This window comes from Vitis vinifera, chromosome 15, assembly GCF_030704535.1.
Source record: "Vitis vinifera cultivar Pinot Noir 40024 chromosome 15, ASM3070453v1".
NCBI lineage: Eukaryota > Viridiplantae > Streptophyta > Magnoliopsida > Vitales > Vitaceae > Vitis > Vitis vinifera.
In genome coordinates this window covers 18,763,933-18,790,239 of record NC_081819.1, presented here as the reverse complement: position 1 = coordinate 18,790,239, position 26,307 = coordinate 18,763,933, and the positions used below count along the sequence as shown (strand labels likewise).

General features: G+C 34.8%; 1 protein-coding gene and 1 pseudogene across 1 annotated transcript; both read left to right on the top strand.

Annotated features, from left to right (window-relative positions):
• Positions 1–11,886: 11,886 nt before the first annotated feature.
• On the top strand, positions 11,887–12,438 carry LOC100259121 (cytochrome P450 76T24). The gene has a single exon (XM_010663402.3). The coding sequence runs from the start codon at positions 11,920–11,922 to the stop codon at positions 12,436–12,438; it is 519 nt and encodes a 172-aa protein (XP_010661704.3). The 5' UTR covers positions 11,887–11,919.
• Positions 12,439–20,084: 7,646 nt separating this feature from the next.
• On the top strand, positions 20,085–25,466 carry LOC104881891 (cytochrome P450 76C4-like; annotated as a pseudogene).
• Positions 25,467–26,307: the final 841 nt, after the last annotated feature.

Sequence of the window (26,307 nt, the reverse complement as noted above, 5' to 3'; positions counted from 1 at the left end):
CCTTTCCATTCACATTGTAATACAGGATATATCTGAATGAGAAACACGTCCTTTAGGTTATAGGGTGCTTCAGACTTCATGAGTGGAAGAAGAACACCTATACTTGTAGGGAATTAAACTAAATTCCCAACCCATTAGAAACAAAATATTAGAGAAAACACACGCCAAAGTAAAAAAATCACACGCACAAGACAGTATTTATGTGGTTCGACAATTTGTCTACGTCCACAGAGTTGCAGGGATATCACTATTATCAGGGAAGAATACAGAGTACAACCTAGCGGCTACAATATTCTCTCTCTATATATAACACGGCAACCCCACCATATAAAAAACCCTAATTACAAAAGGTGGTTCCACAATGGGCTAAACGGGCCCAACATGCCTCAATAAATCTCCCATTAAAAAGCCATGCAATATTATTCGGGTCGGGTCGTCAAACCGGATCAAACAAAACTAGGCTCCACAAAGCCCAACAAATCTCCCATTTGGAGACTAGTCCAATCACCAACATCAAACCGCTATCCTCCAAGAAACAATCCCTCATCCCTACAACTCATCCTCCTGTCCTCAAGCTAGAAGACCAATTGAAGCTGCGCACAACTTCAACTTCTCAATAGTGACACCCTTAGTCAACATGTCTGTTGGGTTCTTAGATCCACAAATCTTCTCAAGTATTACCAGTTTATCCTCAACAAGGTAACAGATAAAGTGGTATTTTGTTTGTATATGTTTCGACTTTGAATGAAAAGCTGAATTTTTGGCAAGAAAAATTGCACTCTGACTGTCACTGTGTAGAATGCCCATCTCCTGCTTCTTACCCAATTCATCTAAGAAACCATGTAGCCAAATCATCTCCTTTCCAGCTTCAGTTGCTACAACATACTCAGCTTCTGTAATAGACAAAGTAACAATCTTCTGTAGATTTGAAGTCCATGATATAGCTGTACCACTTAGAGTAAAAACAAACCCAGTAGTACTCTTTCTACTATCAATATTACCAGCAAAATCAACATTTACATAACCCTGCAGTTTCAAACTTGCACTTGTGAAGTAAAGACATGTATCTAATGAGCCCTTCAGATATCTTAAAATCCACTTGACTACCTCCTAATGCTGCTTTCCAGGCCTACTCATGAATCTTCTCACAACTCCCACTGCATGTGCAATGTCTGGCCTTGTACACACCATAGCATACATTAAGCTGCCAATAGCTGAGGCATAGGGCACCTTGCTCATATGGTCCCTTTCTTCTTCTGTCTTCGGTGACTATTCTTTGCTTAGTTTGAAATGACTACCCAAGGGTGTGCTCACTGGTTTAGCTTCATTCATGTTGAACCTGCTGAGAACTTTCTTCACATACTCTAACTGTGAAAGCTTCAATGTACCATTAGCCTTGTCTTTAATGATTCTCATACCAAGGATTTGCTTTGCAGCTCCCAAATCCTTCATTGCAAACTGTTTGGACAATTGCTTCTTCAGATTATTAATCTTCTCAATGTCAGACCCTGCAATAAGCATATCATCCACATACAACGGTAATATGATGTAAGAATTGTCAAAGGACTTAACATAGCAACAGTGATAAGCTTCACATCTCTTGAACCCAATTCTATGAATAAAATTGTCAAACTTCTTGTACCACTGTCTAGGAGCTTGTTTAAGGCCATACAAGCTCTTTCTCAATTTGCAAACTAGATTCTCTTGTCCCTGAACAATGAACTCTTCTGGCTGAATCATGTAAAGGTCTTCCTCCAAGTCACCATGAAGGAATGCTGTCTTCACATCTAACTGCTCAAGATGTAAGTTTTCTGCAGCCACCATTTCAAGTACAAGTCTAATTGTTGATATCTTCACAATTGGAGAAAATATCTCTGTGTAGTCAATGCCCTCCTTCTGCTGAAACCCTTTAACAACTAATCTGGCCTTGTAACGTTTGCTACCATCATGCTCATTCTTTATTCTGTATACCCACTTGTTGTGTAAAGCCTTCTTTCCTACTGGCAATTCAGTCAGTTCCCATGTCTGATTCCCCAACAGGGAATCCATCTCATCCTTCATGGCTAACTCCCACTTGCTTGAATTCTCATCTTGCAAGGCTTCATCATAACACTCTGGCTCACCACCATCAGTCAACAGGAGATAATTTAAAACAGGTGAATAAAGCTGTGGAGGTCTAATGTTCCTGGAAGATCTGCGAACTTCAGCTACAGGTGTACTCAAATCTACTTGTGAATTTACATTCTCTTTATCTTCTTCACCTCCTTTTTGGACAGTACTTTCAGTCAATTCATCTAAGTGACAAACTTGGATTTCTTTTGATCTATCTCTGTAACATCTGACACTACAGTTGACCTGTCCTTGTACATAACCTGTTCATTAAATATCACATTTCTACTTCTGATGATTTTCCTGTTTTGTTCATCCCAAAACCTATAGCCAAATTTCTCATCACCATAGCCAATGAAAAAACATATTTTTGACTTTGCATCAAGTTTACTACGAGCATCAGAATCAATATGAACATAAGATACACAACCAAAAACTTTTAAATGTGAAAACTTCACCTCTTTACCGCTCCAAACCTCCTCAGGAAGTCTAAACTCCATGGGAATTGATGGTCCTCGGTTTATCAGGTAAGCTGTAGTACTAACAGCATCAGCCCAAAAAGTTTTTGGTAGTCCAGCATGCAACCTCATACTTCTAGCACGCTCATTGAGAGTTCTGTTCATGCGCTCAACCACACTATTCTGCTGTGGTGTCCCAGGAATGGTCTTCTCCATCCTAATTCCCTGTGCAACACAATACTCACTGAACCTTCCATCTATGTACTCTTCTCCATTATCTGACCTCAAACATTTTACTTTCAAACCTGTTTCTGTCTCAACCATGGCCTTCCACTTCTTAAAAGTTTCAAATACATCAGATTTATTTTTCATAAAATAAACCCATACCTTTCTACTTGAGTCATCAATAAAAGTGATGTAGTACCTTGAACCTCCTAGGGATGCAACCGGAGAAGGCCCCCACAAATCAGTGTGTACTAGTTCCAATTTTTCAGCCTTCGGTGTCCTGCCAGTTTTCAAGAAGCTCACCTTTTTTTGCTTTCCTAAGATGCAACTTTCACTCATGTCAAAATCAATGGACTTCAATTCTGGTAGTTTTCCTTTTGATAGCAACATCTTCATCTTTTTCTCACTCATGTGACCAAGTTTGCGGTGCCATAGGCTTGTATCAGTACTTGCATCAGCAACTGCAATTGTGTCTCTTGGACATGAGGTCATATACAAAGTGCCAGTCTTCTTTCCATGAGCCAATACCCTAGCTCCCTTTGTAACCTTCCAAGTACCACCAACAAATAGTATTGCATGTCCTTCATCATCAAGTTGTCCAATAGAAATCAGATTCCTCCTCAGGTCAGGAATATGTCAAACCTTCTCCAGTAACCAAACAGACCCATTAGGCAACGATATCCGGACGTCTCCCAGACCCACAACATCCAAGGCTGAACCATCAGCCAAATACACCTTACCAAAATCACCTACAACATAATTCTGTATGATTTCTCGATGTGGAGTGGTATGAAAATCCTGAATCCAAAACCCAATCATCCAGTGGATTGTCTACTGCAAGAAGTAATGCATCCTATACCTCTTCTGTTACAGTATTAGAATAATCATTTTCATTCTTATTCTTAGGGATTTTGTATTGCCTTTTAAAGTGACCTGTTTTCCCACAATTCTAGCATTGTACTTGTTGGCCTGATCTAGATTTGCTTCTGTTCCGATTAGAATTTCTGGAATTTGATCTACCCTAATTTGAATTTCTGTCATTACCTTTGCCTATTGTCTCAAGGTTTAGGGTAGAACCAGATCCTGAGGTTTCACCTGCATCTATTCGGCGAATCTCCTCAGCCATAATTAAATCTCGTATATCATTGTACTTGAGCTTTTCCTTTCCCGTCGAATTGCTTACTACCATCCTCATTGCCTCCCAACTATTTGGCAAAGAAGCCAAGACGATCAGAGCACGAATCTCATCATCAAAATCAATTTCTACAGACGACAATTGATTTGTGATTATATTAAATTCATTCAGATGTTGTGCTACTGATGCATTCTCTACCATCTTCAAATTGAACAATTTCTTCATCAGATGCACCTTATTGTTTGCGGACGACTTTTGATACATACCGGACAAAGCCTTCATCAAATCTACTGTGGTCTTCTCCTTTACAACATTATGTGCAACAGACCTAGACAGAGTTAACCTAATAACTCCTAGAACCCGTCTGTCAAGAAGTGCCCATTCCTCAGCCTTCATACTATCAGGTTTTGTCCCCAAAAGAGGCAAATGCAATTTCCTCCCATAGAGATAATCTTCAATCTGCATCCTCCAATACGCAAAGTCTGTGCTATCAAACTTTTCTATTCCAGACGCCTTTCCTGCTTCCTCTGCCATTGCTCCCACTCAAAGCTAACCTTAGGCTCTGATACCAGTTGTAGGGAATTAAACCGAATTCCCAACCTGTGAGAAACAAAAAATTAGAGAAAACACACGCCAAAGTAAAACAATCACACGCACAAGATAGTATTTACGTGGTTCGACAATTTGCCTACGTCCACGGAGTTGTAGGGATATCACTATTATCAGAGAAGAATACAGAGTACAACCTAGCGGTTACAATATTCTCTCTATATATGTAACACGACAACCCCACCATATAAAAAACCCTAATTACAAAAGGTGGTTCCACAATGGGCTAAACGGGCCCAATAGGCCTCAATAAATCTCCCATTAAAAAACCATGCAATATTATTCGGGTTGGGTCGTCAAACTGGATCAAACAAAACTAGGCTCCACAAAGCCCAACAATATTGACCAAAAATTGCATTTCTAAGATATTGCTACAACATGATGGTTCAGAACCTATTGGCATCCTATATGCTGGTATCATCATAAAACTATTTAGGATAATGGTAATATTAGCATAAATTATCATTGGAATCCTCTAAGGAACTATTGTTTTGTTATCAATTTTCTTCTACATGCATGATAAAAATATCAATCAACAATGTAAAAAAACAAGAGTAAATACTTTAAATCCACCAACTGATTTTTCAATAAAAATGACTAGTTAAAATAAGAAGGTAAACATGAAAGAAAGTAATAAGGTGCATATGCTAAGAACTGAATTCCCCAACTTAACTACCAAGATAGCTCCTTGTCTCTTCCATATGAGGATATACACAAAAAATAATGTATGTTCAATGCATATTGATGAACAAAAAACACAATGGCAATCTAATTCCATCTAAATCATAATAAACTTTTGGTAATCTTCGAAATTCTTAATAATTCTACCATCAAGTAAAGAAAAAAACCACTATTGTCCATGTGAATCAATAATTCCTAAATTGTTCTAAAAAATTCTATAACAAAAAGAATTCTTCTTATAATGTTCAACAAGTGCTAAATTCAAACTTAAAGTTTCTCCATATTATTGCTCCTATTTTCGTAAGATTTCAAAATTACCTCAATAAGCACTTGCCAAATCCAATTTTTTGCTATAGTTATCTATGTTAAAGTTAGAATCCATGAATCACAAAAACAAATTGATGTTGGAACATCAAATATGTGGTCCTCAAGATAAGTAACCAATAGGCATATGCCAATTTAAAGAAGGAAAAAGAAACAAAGGAAAGAAAATAAAAACCTTGTCCTGACCACTAACATCCCAAATAGCGAAGCTAATGTTCTTATATTCCATCATCTCAACATTAAATCCGTCATAGAGACCTTCTCTCGAGGTTGCACATGTGCTTTAGATGCACCAGTGGTCATAATAAGATGTCTTAATTTTTAATTTTTTAATTTTTTTTTCTCTTTATGATTCTTTTAAATCTTATATATATATATATATATATATATATATATATATAGTATTAAAGCAAGTTTAACATCCCTAGTTTTTAATATTAATACTTTTGAAGTTCTTCTTAACCACCTTCTTACTAAGCAAGCAAGAACATCACCCTCTTACCTATCTCTTACTAAGCTTAAGGTATCACAATGCATGCAACCAAGGATGAGGTGTCCAAGGCATGCAACCAAGCATGAAGTATTAATAAGCATGCAATCAAGTATGAGGTGTCAAAGAGCATACAATCAAGCACAAGGTGTCTAGGAATGCAACCAAGCACGAGGTGTCCAAGGCATGCAACCAAGTATGAGGTGTTCAACACATGCAACCAAGTATGAGGTATTGAAATATGTGCAACCTAGAGGACACTTAGTTGTCTTTATCACTTAACACTAGTACGCATGGTGTCTCAGCAAGCTGTTGCATTTGCAAGGATTAAGTACATGCCACATGTCGTGTCCAACAAGCTACTATACTTGCTAAGTAGCTGCAAGGATTAAGCACGTGCCACGTGTCATTTCCAATAAGTTGTTGCACTTTCCAAGCAGCTGCAAGGATTAAGCATGTGCCACATGTCATCTACATGTAATAAGGAAGACACTAATCATTTCCTTTTGATTGACACCTAGTGATGAGTCACCTATGTGTTTCACCTGCTTAGGGTTCTTATAAATAGGACATTCACCTACCAAGAAAGGAAAGGAAAGAAGTAAGAAAAAGCTCTTATGGTAGTGTTATTCTAAAGGTTGGATCTTTGAGTCATTGTAATAGATGTAATGCAATAATTCCAATATAAAAGGTGAGTGATCTTATAATGCAAGATTTTATATGGTTTTAGAATTATATATCTCATGTTTCAAGTGTTATATATGTATTCATTATTTTTAAAATATCATGAGATATGTTTTGAAAATGTGTTGGTCAAATGTTATGTTTATATTAAATATGTGTTCCTTGTATCCTTGATATATATGCATGTATGTATGTTTGTATATAAATAGTTAAGATGGTTTTGTGATCATGAAGAGATGGGTATGGTTTAGGGAAACTCTGTCTAAGGAGGTTGGGTTTTACGCGGGACCATGGTAACCCCTCTAGTCTTTCCTAAGAGCTTACCTAGTACATACTATTCACTGAAAATCACTGACACTATCATTATTGTACTTTATAATATTGCTATGGATATGATACGCCCCAGACTTATATCGTGCCATAGAGATGGATGGGCACATAGTAGCCAATTGACTTAGTAATCTTTTGTGTTGAGATATGAAGGGGCATTAGAGCAGTTTAAATGAGAAGAGTGCTAAGAAATGTAGGGGTATTGTGTTTATATGACACCATGTTATATGAGATATATAACGTCTGTAAACTCATACGTGATATATGTTGATTGAGGAAAGGGTAATGGTAGCAGTTATATTACATGATATTAGGATGCACCAAGAGTTAGAGTGACACTGTAGCCATCAATTATGCATGTGTTTGATTGATTATACATCGGGTTGTCCGATATTGTATGCCTACTTGATTGTTATACTATATATTATTTACATTGAGTGTTACATGCATGATGAAACACCTTTTTCTATCTTGGATTGACCATCTTAAAACCTGTATTATATGATCATTCATTGAGTTATACTCATCCTATAGTTCCCCAAAATTTTTAGATGAGAACCTAGTTGAACTAGATACTGAGCAAGTTTGAAAGAATGGATAACGAGGAATATAACCATTGTTGCCCTTTTCTTTGTACTTCTTTTTGAATAGGTTACTGACATGTAGCCATTTCCTTAGGGGCATTAGAGCAGTTTAAATGAGAAGAGTGCTAAGAAATGTAGGGGTATTGTGTTTATATGACACCATGTTATATGAGATATATAACGTCTGTAAACTCATACGTGATATATGTTGATTGAGGAAAGGGTAATGGTAGCAGTTATATTACATGATATTAGGATGCACCAAGAGTTAGAGTGACACTGTAGCCATCAATTATGCATGTGTTTGATTGATTATACATCGGGTTGTCCGATATTGTATGCCTACTTGATTGTTATACTATATATTATTTACATTGAGTGTTACATGCATGATGAAACACCTTTTTCTATCTTGGATTGACCATCTTAAAACCTGTATTATATGATCATTCATTGAGTTATACTCATCCTATAGTTCCCCAAAATTTTTAGATGAGAACCTAGTTGAACTAGATACTGAGCAAGTTTGAAAGAATGGATAACGAGGCATATAACCATTGTTGCCCTTTTCTTTGTACTTCTTTTTGAATAGGTTACTGACATGTAGCCATTTCCTTAGGTATGTGCAAGTTTTCGGGTCCTTAAGGCCATCTTTTATGTGCTCAAAACTTTGTATCTTGGAAGAGTAATGACTACATAGTTCCTTTAATATGCTTCCTTGTGCTGCTCTGACACAAACTATTTGATCATAAGTTAATTTTCCTTCGTAGGATGGTGTTTCCATCTCAGTCTTTAAATTAGAGAGGAGAAACTGTCTTATGAGGATGTGGCCTACAAGGGGTGGGCCGTCACAACAAAGTTGATTTTAATGGAACTTTTAATTTATGATATGTCATGGGTTTGACAATGTGTGTCCCCTTGGATGATCCTAATTAAATATGATTAGGAAATCTATGGTTATAATAATTGTTTTATTGGAATTTGACCTATGTTCTTAGAAAGCTAGACTATGTCAGTTGATTACACAGTAAAAGAGTTTGAGACTCAAGGATTGTAAAGGTAATCTTGAGGCATTAATAACATTTACCTTGTTAGATTGTAGACACTAATTCATGGGGAGTTTGTATACGGTAGATAATAGGTCACAAACTCGAGTTTATATCTTGTTTTAATATCATAGGATACTAGAGTGCAATTTACCCACTATAGTGAGATGTTAAGAAAACTTGAAAATTGAATTAGTCAGTATTTTTTTATGGGTCATAGTGATTCCCGCTTAAGCTCATATTCCTCGGTGGCACTTTTATTTAGGGGGTATTTAGGTTCTTCATTCATATGTATGCATAAAGGCATTTTAGTAAAAATACAAGGTTGCACACAAGCTAATGAATGGTCTTTTTGAATTAGACTAATTAATTAATTAGAACTCAATAGAGCTAATTAATTAATTAGACTAAATTAAGTGATCAAAACCTAAGATGAGCTTAAGTCACTTAAGCTCAAGGAGAAACTTATATAAACCCCCTTATGGGTTTTGACTTTAGATGATCTTCAATATTTCAGACTCCAAAAAAGAACCCTAGGCTCCACCCTCTTTAGAAAGGATTCAACATCATCTCGTGCCAAGATCTAGGAAAGAGAGTCATTGGGTGGAAGACTATTTGGTTTTCGAGATCTATGATGCATCTTTTTCAATTAGATTTGATTTGTGAATATTCAGATCACATGTATCATCTTCTTATCTCTAGATCTAAGTTTTTAAATACTATCGCTTTTGTTGTTTATAGATCTAGAGGACCTTAAGATAGTTATACATGCACCATAACAGTCTAGGGATGGAAATGAAGATATTTAGGTATTCCTAATAAGCTTTTCATTTAAAAATGAAAGGTTTGAGGTCTCTACGACACTTTTTAGGTATAGAGGTAGCTTATTCTCCAAAAGGTTATTTTCTTTCGTATTTCAAGTACATAGTTGATATTCTTGATCCTGCTTGCCTTACTGATACTAAGATTGTTGATAACCCTCTTAAGGTTAATGTTCGGTATTTTTCTTTTGGTGGTGCCCTCCCACTAGACCCTATTTTTTATTGTGCCATTGTTGGTAGCTTGGTATATCTTACAATCACACGTTTGAACATTATTTATATTGTTTACATTATTAGTCAATTTGTTACTTTTCCTATTATAATTCATTAAGCTATTGTTCTTTTTTTATTCTATGACATTTCCAAGACATTTTATTTCAATGTCTTTTACTTCCGTCCACTTCCTCCTTGGAGCTATGTGCATATTATGATGTTGATTCTCTTATTTGTTTGAAGATCAAGTAACAATCTATCATTTCTCGATCTTCCACAAAAGCTGAGTATCGTTCTATGACATCTACCACCAATTAGATATAGTTTGGTTATGCTAGTCACTTGATATATATGAGTGTTTCCTTTTCTTGTCTCACTCTTGTATATTGTGACAACAAGAGTGTTGTTCATATTGTATACAAGTTTGCCTTTCATGAAAGGAGAAAACATTTTGAGATTGATTGTTACCTTACTCATCATCACCTTCAGCATGACATTCTTTCTTTGCCTTTTGTTTCTTTTTCTTTACAGATTGCAGACTTGTTTATCAAGCTGCACTCACTTTCGTGGTTTCAGTTTTTGGGTGGTGAACTCCTAATGCTTCTTGCAGTTACATTGTGAGTTTGCGGGGGGATGCTTAATGTTTTTTATTTATCAGAGTTATTTGTTACTATATTAGAATTATTATCTTTCTTTATTTTGTTTAATTGTAAACCTATTTGAACTTTATTTGTGTTGTAGCAATTTTTTAAGTGGGGTCATAATAAAAAATCCTAGATTTTCCTTTCTTTTTCTCTCTATGATTTGTTTGAATCTCACAATGGGTTCGTATCTCAATTTCTCTTGACAATTACTAATCACTCATTTTCAATTTAGGGACCATGGGAAGTCTATTCCATTCCATGTAACTTTGCATTTCAAACTGTCCAACTTCATAAAGTTAGAACCAAATTTTGGAGTTCAAAAGATGACTTCTTGCATTTTTTTTGTATTGATGATAACAATTAATTGTAAGTTTAATGACTGAAAAATTCAAGGGGATTGAGATGGCATGCGTTAAGTAGTTTGGAAAAGAATATGGAATGATCTAATTTTGTTACCTGTTTATATGTCCCCAGAATATGAATCTCAATGCACAGTGGGATCCATGGGACTTTGAGTTTCTTGATCATTTAGTTGAACTAGTGTGCTTCTAATTAGCTTTAAGGAAAAAATGACTTCTAATCATCATTGAGAGTGATTTCATCTTCTCTTAATTTCTCTCTTTCTTCCTCCGTCTATTCCTCAATCCCTAGTAACTTCCCCACCAACTATATATTATTTCCTGCTTTTTTGCTTAAACAGTTACTCCAATAATGAAATTGATTGAAGTTATTGGACTGAAATTGACTTAGAACTTAAGTTAATAATTAATTTGATGTTGGCTTCTCTTCTTCGTTCCTTTTATTAGGAGCTTGAAGATGCTATGACACCAGAAGATATAGACATGAGTGAGAAGTTTGGGCTTACATTGCAAAAAGCCTAGCATATTGGGATGAAGGGTTTTTTCGAGTACGCATCCTACCCTACATATAATGGAATGAGTTTGGAATTTAAATAAACAAGTTAGAAATGAGTTTGACATTTTTTTTTCTAAACCCAAGACAAATTTAGAACGGGTTCAGGTATTGCCTTATCTCTCGTAAAAAAGGTTTTAAAAAATTAATTCAATTAAAAACAATAAAAATGCTCTTAAACACACTCTTAATCAATCAAATTCAATAAAACATTTGACAATCAAATTCCTTGTTGAACTTATGTTTTCCCATGGTTTCTTCTCTCTATCTTTTACCTTATTAATCTTTATTTAAATGTCCAAAAATTCATTCATTTCTTCGAAACTCCTCAAACCCAATTATAGTAACCAGATAGCGTGGAGGAAAATGCATACATTTGGCTAAAAAATCTTCGTCTTTATACATATATGTGACATTCAATTTGATGCATTTATGAATTTTGTTATAGTTATTTAAGTAAACAATGAATTAGAACGTCAGTCTTCCTTGGAGTTTCTTCTTGCACATATTTTTCTTGAGCTTTCATGTAGAAAACATTGGTAAGTGCAAATTGCAAATTATGGTCAATGAAACCTTAATTCTAACATTGCTTTGTATGATCAAGATCTCTTCATTGCGGGAACTGACACGATTTCAAGCACACTAGAGTGGGCAATGGCAGAGTTACTATGCAACCCGGAAAAAATGGCAAAAGCTCAAAAGGAGATCCGAGGAGTCCTTGGGAATGAAGGGATAGTTCAAGAATCAGACATCTCAAAGCTCCATTACTTACAAGCCATAGTTAAAGAGACCTTTAGGTTGCACCCACCCGGCCCACTGCTACTTCCCCATAAAGCTGAAACTGATGTAGAAATATGCGGCTTCACAGTTCCAAAGAATTCCCAAGTACTAGTTAATGTATGGGCTATCGGTCGAGATCCAAGCACTTGGTTGAACCCAAATGCATTCGTGCCTGAGAGGTTTTTGGGGTTTGATATTGATGTCAAACGCCGAGATTTTGAGTTGATTCCATTTGGTGCAGGAAGAAGAATATGTCTTGGACTGCCATTAGCTCATAGGATGGTGCACCTGATATTGGCCTCTCTTCTTCATTCCTATGCTTGGAAGCTTGACGATGGTATGAAACCAGCAGATATGGACATCATAGTTCAAAGTCGCGGTATCGGTTATTGACTCGGGAGGTCTTGAGGCACATCTGTCTCGGTATCTCGGATCGGTATCGGGTGATATGCAAAAAATTCTAATTTAAGAGCTTAAAATAATTTTAAAAAATTATAAAAATTATTTAAAAAATTAAATACAAATAAGTAGAGTGAAAAATTAATAAATAAACTTCTGTTATATTAAAATTATTCAAATTATAATAAAAGCATACTTTTGGGATGATTTAAAATAATATTAAAAATCTCCAAAAATATTTTAATTTAATCACTTGATAATATTTCTTGTTGAAGATGAAAATAATAAAAAGTAATTTTTTTTATAAAAAATTGTTTAAATTAAATATTTTGAATTTTAAAAAAAATATTTTTAACTATTAAAAAAATAAAACCATGATTCATCTTTAAAAAAATAAATATAATTTTTCTTATAAAATATATTCATTAATTTTAATTTTTATATAAATATTTATTTCCTATTTATTTGATATAAGTCTAATATTCATTATTAATTTTTTATCATTATAATTTTCATCAAGTTATTTAAAACTCAAATTCCCACCAAATACTCGTTATTTACTTAAAAAACAAATACATATTATTTAAAACCTAAATCCTCACCTATTTATAAAAAAAAAACCCAAATCCACATATGTTAAATACTCATAACCACCATTGACCGGTCAAACACCCATTTCTCCCCAGTCCCCACAACCAGCTCTTCCACAGGCCCACTTTCTCTCTTCTCCCACTTCCATCGGCCACCTCACCATCGTTCTCCGTCGATAACAGCGGTGCTGGAGTCCGGCGACTCTGCCTCCTCCTCATGTTGCTCAGTTCCATCTCCGGCAAGAACTTGGGGGATCCTACCGACGACTACAAGATGCAATCCATCTCTGTAATCTGTATTTTTCATTTTCGTGGGTTTTGATCCTCTCATCTTCTCCACCATTTCTACTCCAATATTACCTTTTTTTCTATTACCAATAACCCAAATAGCTTAGTCTCAACATGATCTTGGAGTTGTCTCAACGTTTCCATGGGATTCACTCTTTCAATTCAACCGAGTTTGTTCAACAAAATATCCAACTCGGGTATCGGTCTAGTATCGGTCATGGTTGAGGCGGATACGACTCGGCCGAGTCGTACCGGTATCGATTGAGATTTTGAACCCTGATGGACATGAATGATAAATTGGGGTTGACATTACACAAGGTCCAGCCTCTACGGACTATTCCAATCAAAGTTTGATTGTATTTTTATGTTTTAATGAATGTAACTTCTATGTTGTTTATGTACCCTATCATTACCTAATACCCACGCAAGGTTTTCAAAATATTTGATAAAATTGAGTTAGTAAACGGTAGTATAAATATATAAAATCATGATATAACTAAAGAAGGATTTAGGTACAATAGGTGGGACCTTTGTTTATAGTCTTGCATCAGAAACGGCTAAAAGGGTGGATAGAAGTTGTAATGTTTAAGATTAAAAAAAAAAAACAGAGCTAACATTTTTAGACAAGTGAAACAAAAAATGCTCATGAAATAAGTCAGCTAACATTTTCATATTTGATATTTCATATCTATATATATATATATATATATATTAATATTTGTAAGAAAATGATATTATTTAGCTTCATTTACATATTAAATATTAGATAATTTTATAGTTTTAAAAGATAGTAGGTTATTTTGCTTATATTATTTTTTCAAATTTACTATTACATAAATAAGTAGGATAAATTTAGCTAAAATGCAACTGTTATATAACAAAACTAGCACTAGATCTAGTGGTTGCACTATCATTTCTTCGAATCTTCGATCAATGGTCCCATACTATAGATTTGTGGTATGTGGTATTTTTGGCACATCTCAACCTCTATTCAGTGGGTTCCTTGGCTTCGGCTCAACATGTGAATCGAACTGGACCAGGCTTTGATTGATCAGTTTTTAAAACATGCATTTTTGTTTTCCATGCTGAGTGTTACAGTACAAGCAATGGAGGTTTGTCCTTTCTTTTGGTTGTGGTTCATCCAGGAGCAGAGCCACATGGTGCTCAGGAGGGGCAAGTGCCCGGCCTCCTAGGAAAAGAATAAAAATATCTTTCATTGCCGCTACATCACTAGGTAAATTCAATCATTTATGTCCCTCTGAAACATGTTCTCATATTTTGGCCCCTCTCAGGTCATTTTCTAGCTCCGCCTATGGTCCATCCTTCATTTTTTTTAAAGCGACCAAACAAGTAGATTTGAAAAACAGTGAGAAAAAGGAAAGATAGTTTCCAGCATTATTGTTTTCCATGTGTTATAGTACAATCAGTGTAAGGTTAATAAGAGGTATGTCCGTTCTTTTGGCTGTGGTCCATCCTTCATTGTTGAAAGTAACCCTGCAAGTAGATTAGTAAAACAGTGAGTGAAGGAAAGAAAAAGAAATGTGTTTGGTAGGATGGTAGAGATTGGCCAACTAAGTGGCAAATTGGGGTGTTTCCCAAACATTATGTTGACAACAATATATCATCTGGAAAATTAATTAACGCGGAGGACTCCAGTATCTTACTGTTAGATTTGAATGTACAATGATCACTCAACAACACAAGTCCCACTTCTAGTTTGGCTTAGATATACCCACATTCCTTTCTAAAAAACAAATGGAGGAAATTGTTTGTTTCTTTTGAAATTAATGGAAGTGTAATCATGGTGCATGTATGGTGATGTGTGGAGAGAATAAAAAGTAAGGTAAGGAAGAACTGAGAAAGAATAGAGAATAAAAGTGAAAAAGATAAATAAAAATAATTATAAAATGGAATAAAATAAAGTCGAGAGAAATGGTAAGTCAAAAGACTACATCTAAATAAGCCTATATCATATTAATCAGAACAAAATTAAGGGTTTACACACTCTTTATGAGATGTTCAAATGTCCTTAATTTTAAAAGTGCACCAACACTTGATATTCACTATATGTGTCCATTTTTATCTCCTTTCTCTTCTAACATTCGTTGCTCTTCCCTCATAAGATTTTCTTGCAATTTCTCTTTATAATTGACTTTAATGGGCCTCGAAGCTCAATGTTTAGGACACTTTTGATCTTACACTTTCCTAGATTAATTTCTATTTCCAAAATTTTCTCTTATTTTTCCTATGACCTATGGTAGAGGTGGGTCTAGAAGTTGACTGCTTCTCATTCTAGGTCTCCTCATGTTAGGACACCTATTCATCAATCCTATACAATATAACCTTCCCATTCATTATTTCTACTTTATGAAACATAGGACTGCATTCTATGATAGATTCTTTGAGAGACATGTTGAGGCAAAGTGTGCTATATGATTTTTTTCTAAGTTTGGGTACTCATATTCCCTACATTTCCTATGACTGGAGGTGGAAGGCTATTGTAAAGATAATATGAGAATGAATGTTTGTATTATATTGCTGTGTTAATAATGAATACAAGAGCATCTTTATATAGCTGAATTACAGAGTTTGAAATAGCATAAAATCAGCTAACTACTTACATGATTAAAGGATGATAGTTGCAACAATAAGATAGACACAAATAAAACAAAATATATCTGGTTGTTGCTCTTACACTCCTTGTCAAGTTGAAGGCGGAGAAGAACAAAGCCGAAGCTTGTCTCGGTGCTTAACAAGTAGACACTGACCAAGTGGTTTGGTAAGAATATCAACAATCTGGTCATCTGAAGAAATAAAACGAACCTGAATGTTGCATTGTTGGACTTGTTCTTGAATGAAATGATAGTCAAGTTCAATATGTTTTGTTCGGGCATGAGAGACAGGATTCGAACATAGATAAATAGCTCCCACATTATTGCACCATAATGTAGCAGGATTTGAGGAAGAGAAGCCAAGTTTAGAGAGAAGTGATCGAAGCCACATAATTTCAGCAGTAGAGTTAGCAAGAACACGATATTCACTCTCGGTGGAAGATGGGGCAATGGTTGGCTATTTCTTCGAAGTCCATGAAATAAGATTTTTGCCCAGATAGACTGCATAACCATTTGTTGATCGACAATCATCGGGGCAACCACCCCAATCATTGTTAGTGAAGCATTGCAAATCAAGAATGGAATGCTTGGAGAAGAACAAACCGAAACCAACAGTAGCCTTAAGATAACGCAATAGCCTCTTAACTGCTGTCCAATGTTCTTGAGTGGGTTGATGCATAAATTGAGATAATTTATTGACCGAGAATGAGATATCAAGTTTGGTCAGAGTAATGTAGTACAAGGATCCAACCACTTGGCGATATTGCTCTGCATTTGATAAAGGATCACCAAAGAGTTTGGAAAGCGGAGGGTTGGTCGACATAGGTGTATGACAAAGCTTATAGTAAGACATGTTAGAATTGGCCAGTAGATCAGTAATGTACTTTCGTTGGGTGATGAGAAGACCATCAGCCGAAAATTATGCCTCAATACCCAAGAAGAAATGAAGGGATCCAAGGTCTCGAACTGGAAAGGTTGATCTGATCTTACTTAAAAACCAATCCAGTTTTGTAGAATCAAAGCAAGTAAGGAGGATATCATCCACATAAATTAGAACATAGAATTTAAGAGCACCTTGATGAAGAATAAACAAAGAAGAATCAACCTTTAAAGCTTGAAAACCAAGGTCCTACAGAAAGGAAGTGAGTCTGTGAAACCAAGCCCGAGGGGCCTGTTTGAGACTATACAACAACTTAGACAACTTACACACATAGTCTGGATGTGAAGAGTCTTTAAAGCCAATGGGTTGCTCCATATAAATATCTGAATCAATAAAACCATGTAAAAACGCATTTGAGATATCAAGTTGGTGGATTGGCCAATGTGAAGAAGTAACAATTGATAAAATAGTCTGAATTGTAGTAGCTTTAACCACAGGACTAAAGGTATCAGTGTAGTCAATACCAGGCTGCTGTGAGTAACCTTTCGCAACGAGCCGAGCCTTAAATCGATCTATCTCCCCATTAGCTTTCCTTTTAATTCGATAAACCCATTTACTGCCAATGATATTGGCAGTTGGAGGTTGAGGAACAAGAACCCATGTGTGATTCTAAAACAAGGCATTAATTTCACTTTGCATTGCATCATGCCATTCAACATATGGTTTGGCTTGAGTGAAGGTTTGTGGTTCTGTGATAAGGTAATTTTTAGCTTTGGTGGAAAGACAAGCATGTCGTTTTTGCATGGTGGAAGAACGAAGCTGCATGGGGTGAATTCGAGGAGGAGAGGTTGAGGTAGAAGACGCAACATTTAGTTGAGCTGGATAATAGTTGAGATCAACATTAAGAGATAATGGAGGATCAACGGTTGAATCTAATGAAGGTTATTGTTGTGGGATAGGAGAGTGAGAGGAGAGTGGCGTGGTCAAAGGTGGGGACTGAGCTGACAATAAGGAATTATTTAAAGATTGATCAGTGGTAGAAAATAAAGGAATATTAGAGGGAGTAGAGGTTTGACCTGAATTTCCAACAGAACCCTTGGATGATGGAGGTACACTTTTAATGTGAAGCCACGGGAAATTTGAAGAGTCCTTTGGAGCTTGAGATGCTACAATATGAGAACGATACAAAAAGAGGCTAGGATTAAAAACAACATGCCTAGCAATATAGACCCCATCATTTGATAAATTAAGACAGCAACTACCCGAGTGAGAGAGACTTAGACCAAGATAGACACAAGGAGTGCTCCGAAATGCAAACTTATGGTTATTATATGGACGTAATAGAGGAAAAATAATGCACCCAAAAGGATTTTGAGTAGAATAATCAGGATATTTGTGAAATAAAACAAAGTATGAGGAAGAATGATTAAGAACCGGAGTGGGCAAATTATTAATAGAAGAACAGCTCATTTCAAATGCATAATTGATTCGTCCCCATTACAGTCATGCCATTTGATTCTAGCTCAGACGGGTGTTATCAACAAAATTTATAAAACCTAAATCACATCACACTAGGGTAGCATAGCTAACATAGTATAATGGCTCTAGGATCGTTCATAGGGATGGGTTTTCATCGTACAGTTGACTTAAATGAAGGAAATAAAATGGTGTTTTTTCTTATGAAAATTAGCTTTTAAAGAAAATGGAATTGTGGTTGCAAAGATTGATTTTAAGTTAAGCAAAAACAATAAGTGAAGTTAACTATAAAGAAAAGGTCTCTTGGAGCTTTAGGTCACTAGGATCGGGTTCCTTAGACAAAGGGGGAGATTCCAGATCTTTTCCTCGCATTGGGGACAATAACATAAAGGATGGTTATCTCCCGAACCGGTTTTATATTTAGCAATTAAGATTTGATCCAAGGGTTCATGGAAATTGATAGTTGCTTCCCATTAATGGCTTCAAACACTAAATATTCTCCTCTTGAACCGCCTTCCAATGGCTCGTAAATGATAACTGATAGACATCCATGGATCTAGCAATAAGCATCCATGGAATCCGAAAAGCTTACCAAGTATTGGGCATTTAAGGTGATTTTAAGGGATTTAAAGCTAAACCTTAAAATAAAAACCATTAATGGTTAACAACTACTTTCATTTAAAGCAAGGACAACTCCCGCCTTTGCATTCAGGTCCTTCACCTAGCTTCCATCACTCCAAGAAACGTAAAACCTAGCCACTCATCCCCTGAGAAATCATCCTCAGTGGTTGTTTGGCTAGAAAGAAAAATGAAAACAAAAATGAGAAGGAAAGGCAGAGCAAAAGCTCTGTATATTTCTTACTACGGGAATTTTACAAGTGTTTAATGAAAAACATCCATACTCTTTCCACTGTCTCTCTCTCCTTATATATAAGCTACCTAAAAGATATATAAAAAGATATTAAAGAAAATATCTAAGTTGGTTACACAAAATATCTGAAGATAAAAATCTAACGGAGTTGGTGCACAGGAAGATTTCGCATACCATGAGAAATTTGGCATGGTGTGCGAAATTTCTTTGGCTGCTTCAAGTGGTTTCGCATGGTGTGCGAAATTTCGCACAACTATGCGAAATTGCTTGTTGTTGGATCTCTTTCTCTGGTTTTCTTCCTTGCATCTCTGATTGGCTTGGCAAAGAGCTATGAAATGCTCCAAAGCTTGGATTCTTCATGTATTTGAACTTTAATTTGCATTGCCATGGATTTCACCCAATTCTCCCTCATTTTTGGCTTGTTTTAATGATCATAAAGCTACCAAAAACACCAAAACTTGCCAAAAACTTATTAGTAACCCTTGCTAGGTTCCTTATTGTGCCAATTGAGTTAAAATGTATTAACTACTACTTAAAAGTATTTAAAATAGTTAGTTTCAAGCTATAAAAAAGTACTTTTTGAGTAGTAATCAATAATTCCAATATCATAGTGGTAAATTAGCATGAGCAAGAAGTGCAAGACTAGTATCAACAAGATGGTGAATTTTTCATTCTGCGACACCGTTTTGTTCATGAGTATGAGGACATGCAAGTCCGTGAACAGTGCCAACTTGTTTAAAATAGGTGTTTAGTTTTCGATATTCCCCTCCCCAATCCGAATGGAATGCCAAAATTTTCTGATTAAATTGACGATGAATGAATTGCTCAAATTGAAGAAAGACATAATAAACATCACTTTTATTTTTAATCAAATAAACCCATGTGTAACAGGAATAATCATCAACGAAAATAAGAGCATAGCGATGGCCAAGACTGGACAACAAAGGAGCAGGGCCCCAAACATCAGAGTAAATAAGTTGAAAGGAAGCAGTGCTTTTATGTTGAACTGATCCTAAAGATAGTCTAGCATGTTTGCCCAAAATGCAAGAAGAACAAAGAGAACTAGAATTACTGGAACAAGGTAAATGAAATTGCTTGATTAAACTAGACACGATATGCCGTTGAGGATGTCCCAAAGCAGCATGCCATTGGTCCATAGTTGGTGCTTTAGTTGTAAATGCTTGCTTGACATTAGGGCAAAAAGTGTACACTCCATCTTCACTTGGGCCCTGCAGGAGGATTTTCTTGGACACCTGATCCTTGACAAGAAAATAAGAGGGCCAAAATTCAAAGAAGCAGGAATTATCAGTGGCAAATTTTTGAACTGAAAGTAAGTTTTTGACAATTTAAGGAACATAGAGAACATTTTTTAAAGAGAGAGAACCAGAAGATGAAGGAAGGGATGTGATACTAGTATGAGGTATTTGCAAACCTTGTCCATTACCAACATGGAGCCGGTCATGTCCGTTATAGTCATGAGTAATGTTGAGATTGGCTAAATCAGGGATGATGTGATAGTTCGCTGCTGTGTCAGGATGCCAAGGCATATTGGAACCTCCATGAGTGTAGTTGGCAACAGGAACTTGAGAACTTGCACAATTATTTTGAGAATGACCAGCTGAAGAGTAATTAACATGAGGAGTTGCATTTTGGTTGTGAGAGTTGTAACGAGAATATCGACGACAACAATGATCAGTAGTATGGTTTCTATAGCCACAGATTTGGCAAGGACCACGGGGTCGATTTCCATTCCAATTCGAAGATTTCTTGTGATTATTATTCTGAGATGGAGTGGGAAGCAATGGAGCAGAATTAGACTAACAAGTCACCATGTTTGCTTGAGGAAGATCAGTAGAACTCTTTAAGTAAAATTTCATGAGCAATAAGTTGACCATGGAGTTCATGAAATGACACTGGTTTAGAACGAAGATTTAAGGCAGCGATAATGGCATGATAGTCACTGCCAATATTGTGATAAATTATTGCATTAAATTCTGCTGGGGTAAGAGGACGACTTGCCGCATTTAGCTCATAAGCTAGAGCTTTAGCACGCTACAAATATGTTGAGATAAAGAGATCGTTTTTCTTCAATTCTTGGAGTTCAATGTGCAATTGCAGCTGTCGGTTTTGAGAAACTGAACCAAAAGCTTGAGAGAGAGCCTGCCATACTTCATAAGATGAAGATAACCTAATAACATAAGGAAATATCTCTTCTGAAAGAGAAGAAAGGATCCAAGAATGAAACATCTGATCCTTTTTATACCATGTTTCATATTCTGGATTTGAAATCTCAGTAGGAGGAGTAGAAAAATCTTTAATTGTTTTCGATGGAGCAACAGTTGAACCATCAACAAACCCAGTTAGATTTTGGTAATTAAGAAGAGGATTAAATTGAGTTTTCCAAGCAAGATAATTTCTTGGAGTAAGCTTGACAGAGAAGGTATGATGAGCAGAAGAAGAGATTGAATTTGAAGGAATCATTTGAGAAGAAGTCATGATTGATCAGAAAATTAGAATGAGGGCTCTGATACCATGTAAAGATAATATGAGAATGAATGTTTGTATTATATTGCTGTGTTAATAATGAATACAAGAGCAGCTTTATATAGCTGAATTATAGAGTTTGAAATAGCATAAAATCAGCTAACTACTTACATGATTAAAGGATGATAGTTACAACAATAAGATAGATACAAATAAAACAAACTATATCTGGTTGTTGTCTAACAACTATTATGTCTATTCAAATGGCTATATACCCTAATCACTGCACTTGAATGTTCTATGATAACATCTATTATTTGTATATTCCTAGAGTATATTTTAGTGTTTTGATATATGGTTTAGACTTTGTTGCATCTTCTGTATAGATTTGTCAAAATTAACTTGGGGATGTGTGTCCATATTAAGGCATTGATCCTCCTATGGTTTCTAATATTCTGACTCTCTTACGAGCTGAGTGTGTGGCTATTGCTCATGCTCTTTATGAGGAAGCTTGTCTCTTACCCATTTATATTCTCTTGATTGATGTGATCAAACCAACTTGACTATTTGGTATTTTTGAGTGTAGTACATTCTATACTGCCTCACATCGCATCCAGGTTTAGAAAGCAGTAGGCTACTTCTTTCATTGGATCTTAACGAGGAGGGGAGATCGATATCGGGAGGTTCTTTCTTGATGTTAGAAAGTTGTTCTTACCTATTCACACTTCCTCTAAGTGGTTTCGTCAGTTAAGACCAGACCAAACCTATTAATTAATTATATACTATAATTTATTTAATTAAACCCCTATATATATATATATATATATATATATATATATATACACAAGAAGATTGAATTTCTCAATATTTTAGCTGAACTACAGCCTAATTTTGATGAAGAATGACTTCAGTGACTTTTGGAACAATTTATAAATCATTATATCTGATCCTTGGTGACTTCTCCATTGAAGTATCTATATTATGTACCTGCAATTGCGTTTCCTTTTAACTTTTAACTGTGAAATTGGTTAAGTTATAAAACTGAAATTAACTTAAAAACTTAAGTAAACAATCAATTAGAAGTTAGTCTTCCTTGGAGTTATTTCTTGTACAATTTTTCTTTTCCATTCATGTAGAAAACATTGGTAACTGCATATTTGCCAACTATGATCAATGAAACCTAAATTCTAACTCTGCTTTGTATGATCAGGATCTCTTTGTTGCGGGAACTGACACCACTTCAGACATAATAGAGTGGGCACTGGCAGAGCTACTACACAACCCGGAAACAATGGTAAAAGCTCAAAGGGAGCTCCAAGAAGTCCTTGGCAAGGATGGGATAGTTCAAGAATTAGACATCTAAAATGTAATGCCCAAGTTTTTTTTTTAAAGGGTAATTTAGGAAATTCATAATAATGATATTAGATTAATTAATTAATTAATTTAATAAAATGGAAGAGGGGTGAAAAGGTAATTTTACTAATAATACCCTAGGTATAAATAGAAAATTTCTCTTCTTCCTGTTCTTTTCTGAATCGCGTTCCTGTTTGCAGAGAGTTTCCAGAGAACGTGAAGTTGAGGTCAGATTTCAAGGTTTGAAGAACAAACCTCTATAGGTAAGATTCTAACCCCTAGATTATTATTTTAGATTCATTAGTTAATTTCGAGCACATTAGATATATTTTTTTGGAAAACCCCAAATCTAGATTAGGGTTAGTTTATTTTTTTAATTCATTTTAATATCAAATAGTGAAAATTTAAGGTTTTGATTTATTGTTGGAATTTGGGAGATCTTAAGTTTTTTTTAACAAAAAAAAAAACGTGTGTGCACTGGTCGCATGCGTGTGGGAACTATGCATCCACTTTTTTTTGTAAGGATTTCATGGTTGAACTCTAGTTGGTGGATTTTCACATATTCTATTATTAGGCTTTGATGGATACTTGGGTATGTAATATTTAATAGTAGTAGGACTCCGTATTGTTAGACTTTGATGAGTACTTGAGTACTGAGTACTGTATTATTTAATAATGGCAGGGCTTTGTGTTATTAGAAACAAATTGGGAATTTATTAATTTATTTCAATAAGGAATAGATTAGTTAAATTATAGATAAATAGTAATAGTTATTCCTCTCATATTTTGTTAGGTGAAGAGTAGATTTTCAGGATTATTTTCTCTCCAAAGTTTTTGAGGACTTCTTTTGAGGTAAGGGAAATTAATGCAGTTGTTAAATTCTTTTTTGAAACAATTTTATATATATATATATATATATATATATATATATATATACATTATTTGAAAACGTTTGAGTTATATTCCGTTTTATGCATGGATCAAACCTATTTTGCATGAAAAGTATGTTAGAATTTTATATTATGTTTTTGACAAATAAATGTGGAGATATTATATGTTGTAAATTTGAATAAATGAAATAAATATTTGAATCTGGTTTATTTGGCCCTTGTCAACGGGATATTATAGTTGATTTTTGGCCCTTGTCAATGGGATATAATAGTTGGCCTTTACATTTCTTGGTGGGAAATGTAATTGATTTGAACCTCAGCCTCTAGGGGTTTCGATTAGAGGTTACTAGTACTAGTAGTGTTTGGTTCCATCCACCTTAAAGGAACAATTTGAGGCTAACCACCCATTTGAAAAGTCCCACCTAATTGGGCACCCTTTGATGTTTGATGACCAGAGTAAATAAATTATTGGAATGTTTTGATTGAATTTGATATGAAATTGTTTGAATCAGAAATAAATGCATACATTTAGAAATTTTGAATGTATTGGCAAAAAAAATAAAAATAAAAATTTACTCAGCTTTATGAAAATGATTGATTACAATATCTCCTATTTTGCAAGTGAGTTTGAAATATTTAATCCATGGACTGCATTAATGTTCCTTATTGGGCTGTGAGCTCATTCCCATTTGTTGACTACTTTTCAGGTACCCTTAGTTTGGGTGAGGAGTGATGGCTAGGCTGAGGAATGGTCATCATTAGGATTTGACTTACGATTTTATGTTGGATTTTGTTCAACTGTTAGTTATGTTCATTTGGATCTTTTGGTATTTGGAAGTTATTTGGATATTGATCCTTCAAATTTTATGTTAGATCAAAGTTGAGTTTTGGAGATTTTGAAATTTGTTATAGTACTTGAATTGTTTAAGTTTGCAAATATTTGGACAATGGATTTTGGATAGTGGATGTTTTAGTTTTGAAATTGAATTTTGAGGATTTTAGATTTTGTTCCGCTACTCTGAACAGGTATTTGGTAATTGGTAACTTCCGATTACAAGATAATTGTTTGGGTTAGGTTACACTGTAAGCCTTCGAGTTTGAAGTGTGAAATGACCGTCACGCCCTTGGAGTGGGTCTTGGGGCATGACATAAAAGCTCCCTTACTTACAAGGCATAGTTAAAGAGACCTTTAGGCTGCACCCACCAGCCCCACTGCTAGTTCTTGTTAAAGCTGAAACTGATGTAGAAATATGCGGCTTCACAGTTCCAAAGAATTCCCAAGTACTAATTAATGCATGGGCTATTGGTCGTGATCCAAGCATTTGGTTGAACCCGAATGCATTCGTGCTTGAGAGGTTTTTAGGGTGTGACATTGATGTCAAAGGCCGAGATTTTGAGTTGATTCCATTTGGTGCTGGAAGAAGAATATGTCTTGGATTGCCATTAGCTCATAGGATGGTGCACCTGATATTGGTCTCTCTTCTTCATTCCTATACTTGGAAGCTTGACGATGGTATGAAACCAGAAAATATGGACATGAATGAGAAGTTGGGGTTTACATTACAGAACATAGTTTAAAGTTACGGTATTGGTCATTGACTCGGGAGGTCTTGAGGCACATCGGTCTCGGTATCTCTTATCGGTATCGAGTGATACGCAAAAAATTCTAATTTAAGAGCTCAAAATAATTTTAAAAATTTTTAAAAAGTTAAATACAAATAAGTAGAGTAAAAAATTAATAAAATAAACTTCTATTATATTCAAATTATTCAAATTATAATAAAAGCATATTTTTGGATGATTTATAATAATATTAAAAATCTCTAAAAATATTTTAATTTAATCACTTGATAATAAATGTTTCTTATTGAAGATGAAAATAATAAAAAGTAATTTTTTATTATAAAAAATTATTTAAATTAAATATTTTGATTTAAAAAAAATATTTTTAATTATTAAAAAAATAAAACCATGATTCATCTTTAAAAAAATAAATATAATTTTTTTTATAAAATATATTCATTAATTTTAATTTTTATATAAATATTCATTTCCTATTTATTTGATATAAGTCTAATATTCATTATTCATTTTTTATCATTATAATTTTCATCAAATTATTTAAAATCCAAATCCCCACCAAATACTCATTATGTACTTAAAAAAAAACAAATACATACTATTTAAAATTCAAATCCTCATCTATACCCATAACCCTCAACTGGCAGTCAAACACCCATCTCTTTCTCCTCTAAACCCACAAGTCTCAGGCATAGTTTAAAGTCGCAGTATCGGTCATTGACTTGGGAAGTCCTGAGGCACATCGGTCTCGATATCTCAAATCGATATTGGGTGATACGCAAAAAATTCTAATTTAAGAGCTCAAAATAATTTTAAAAATTTTTAAAAAGTTAAATAC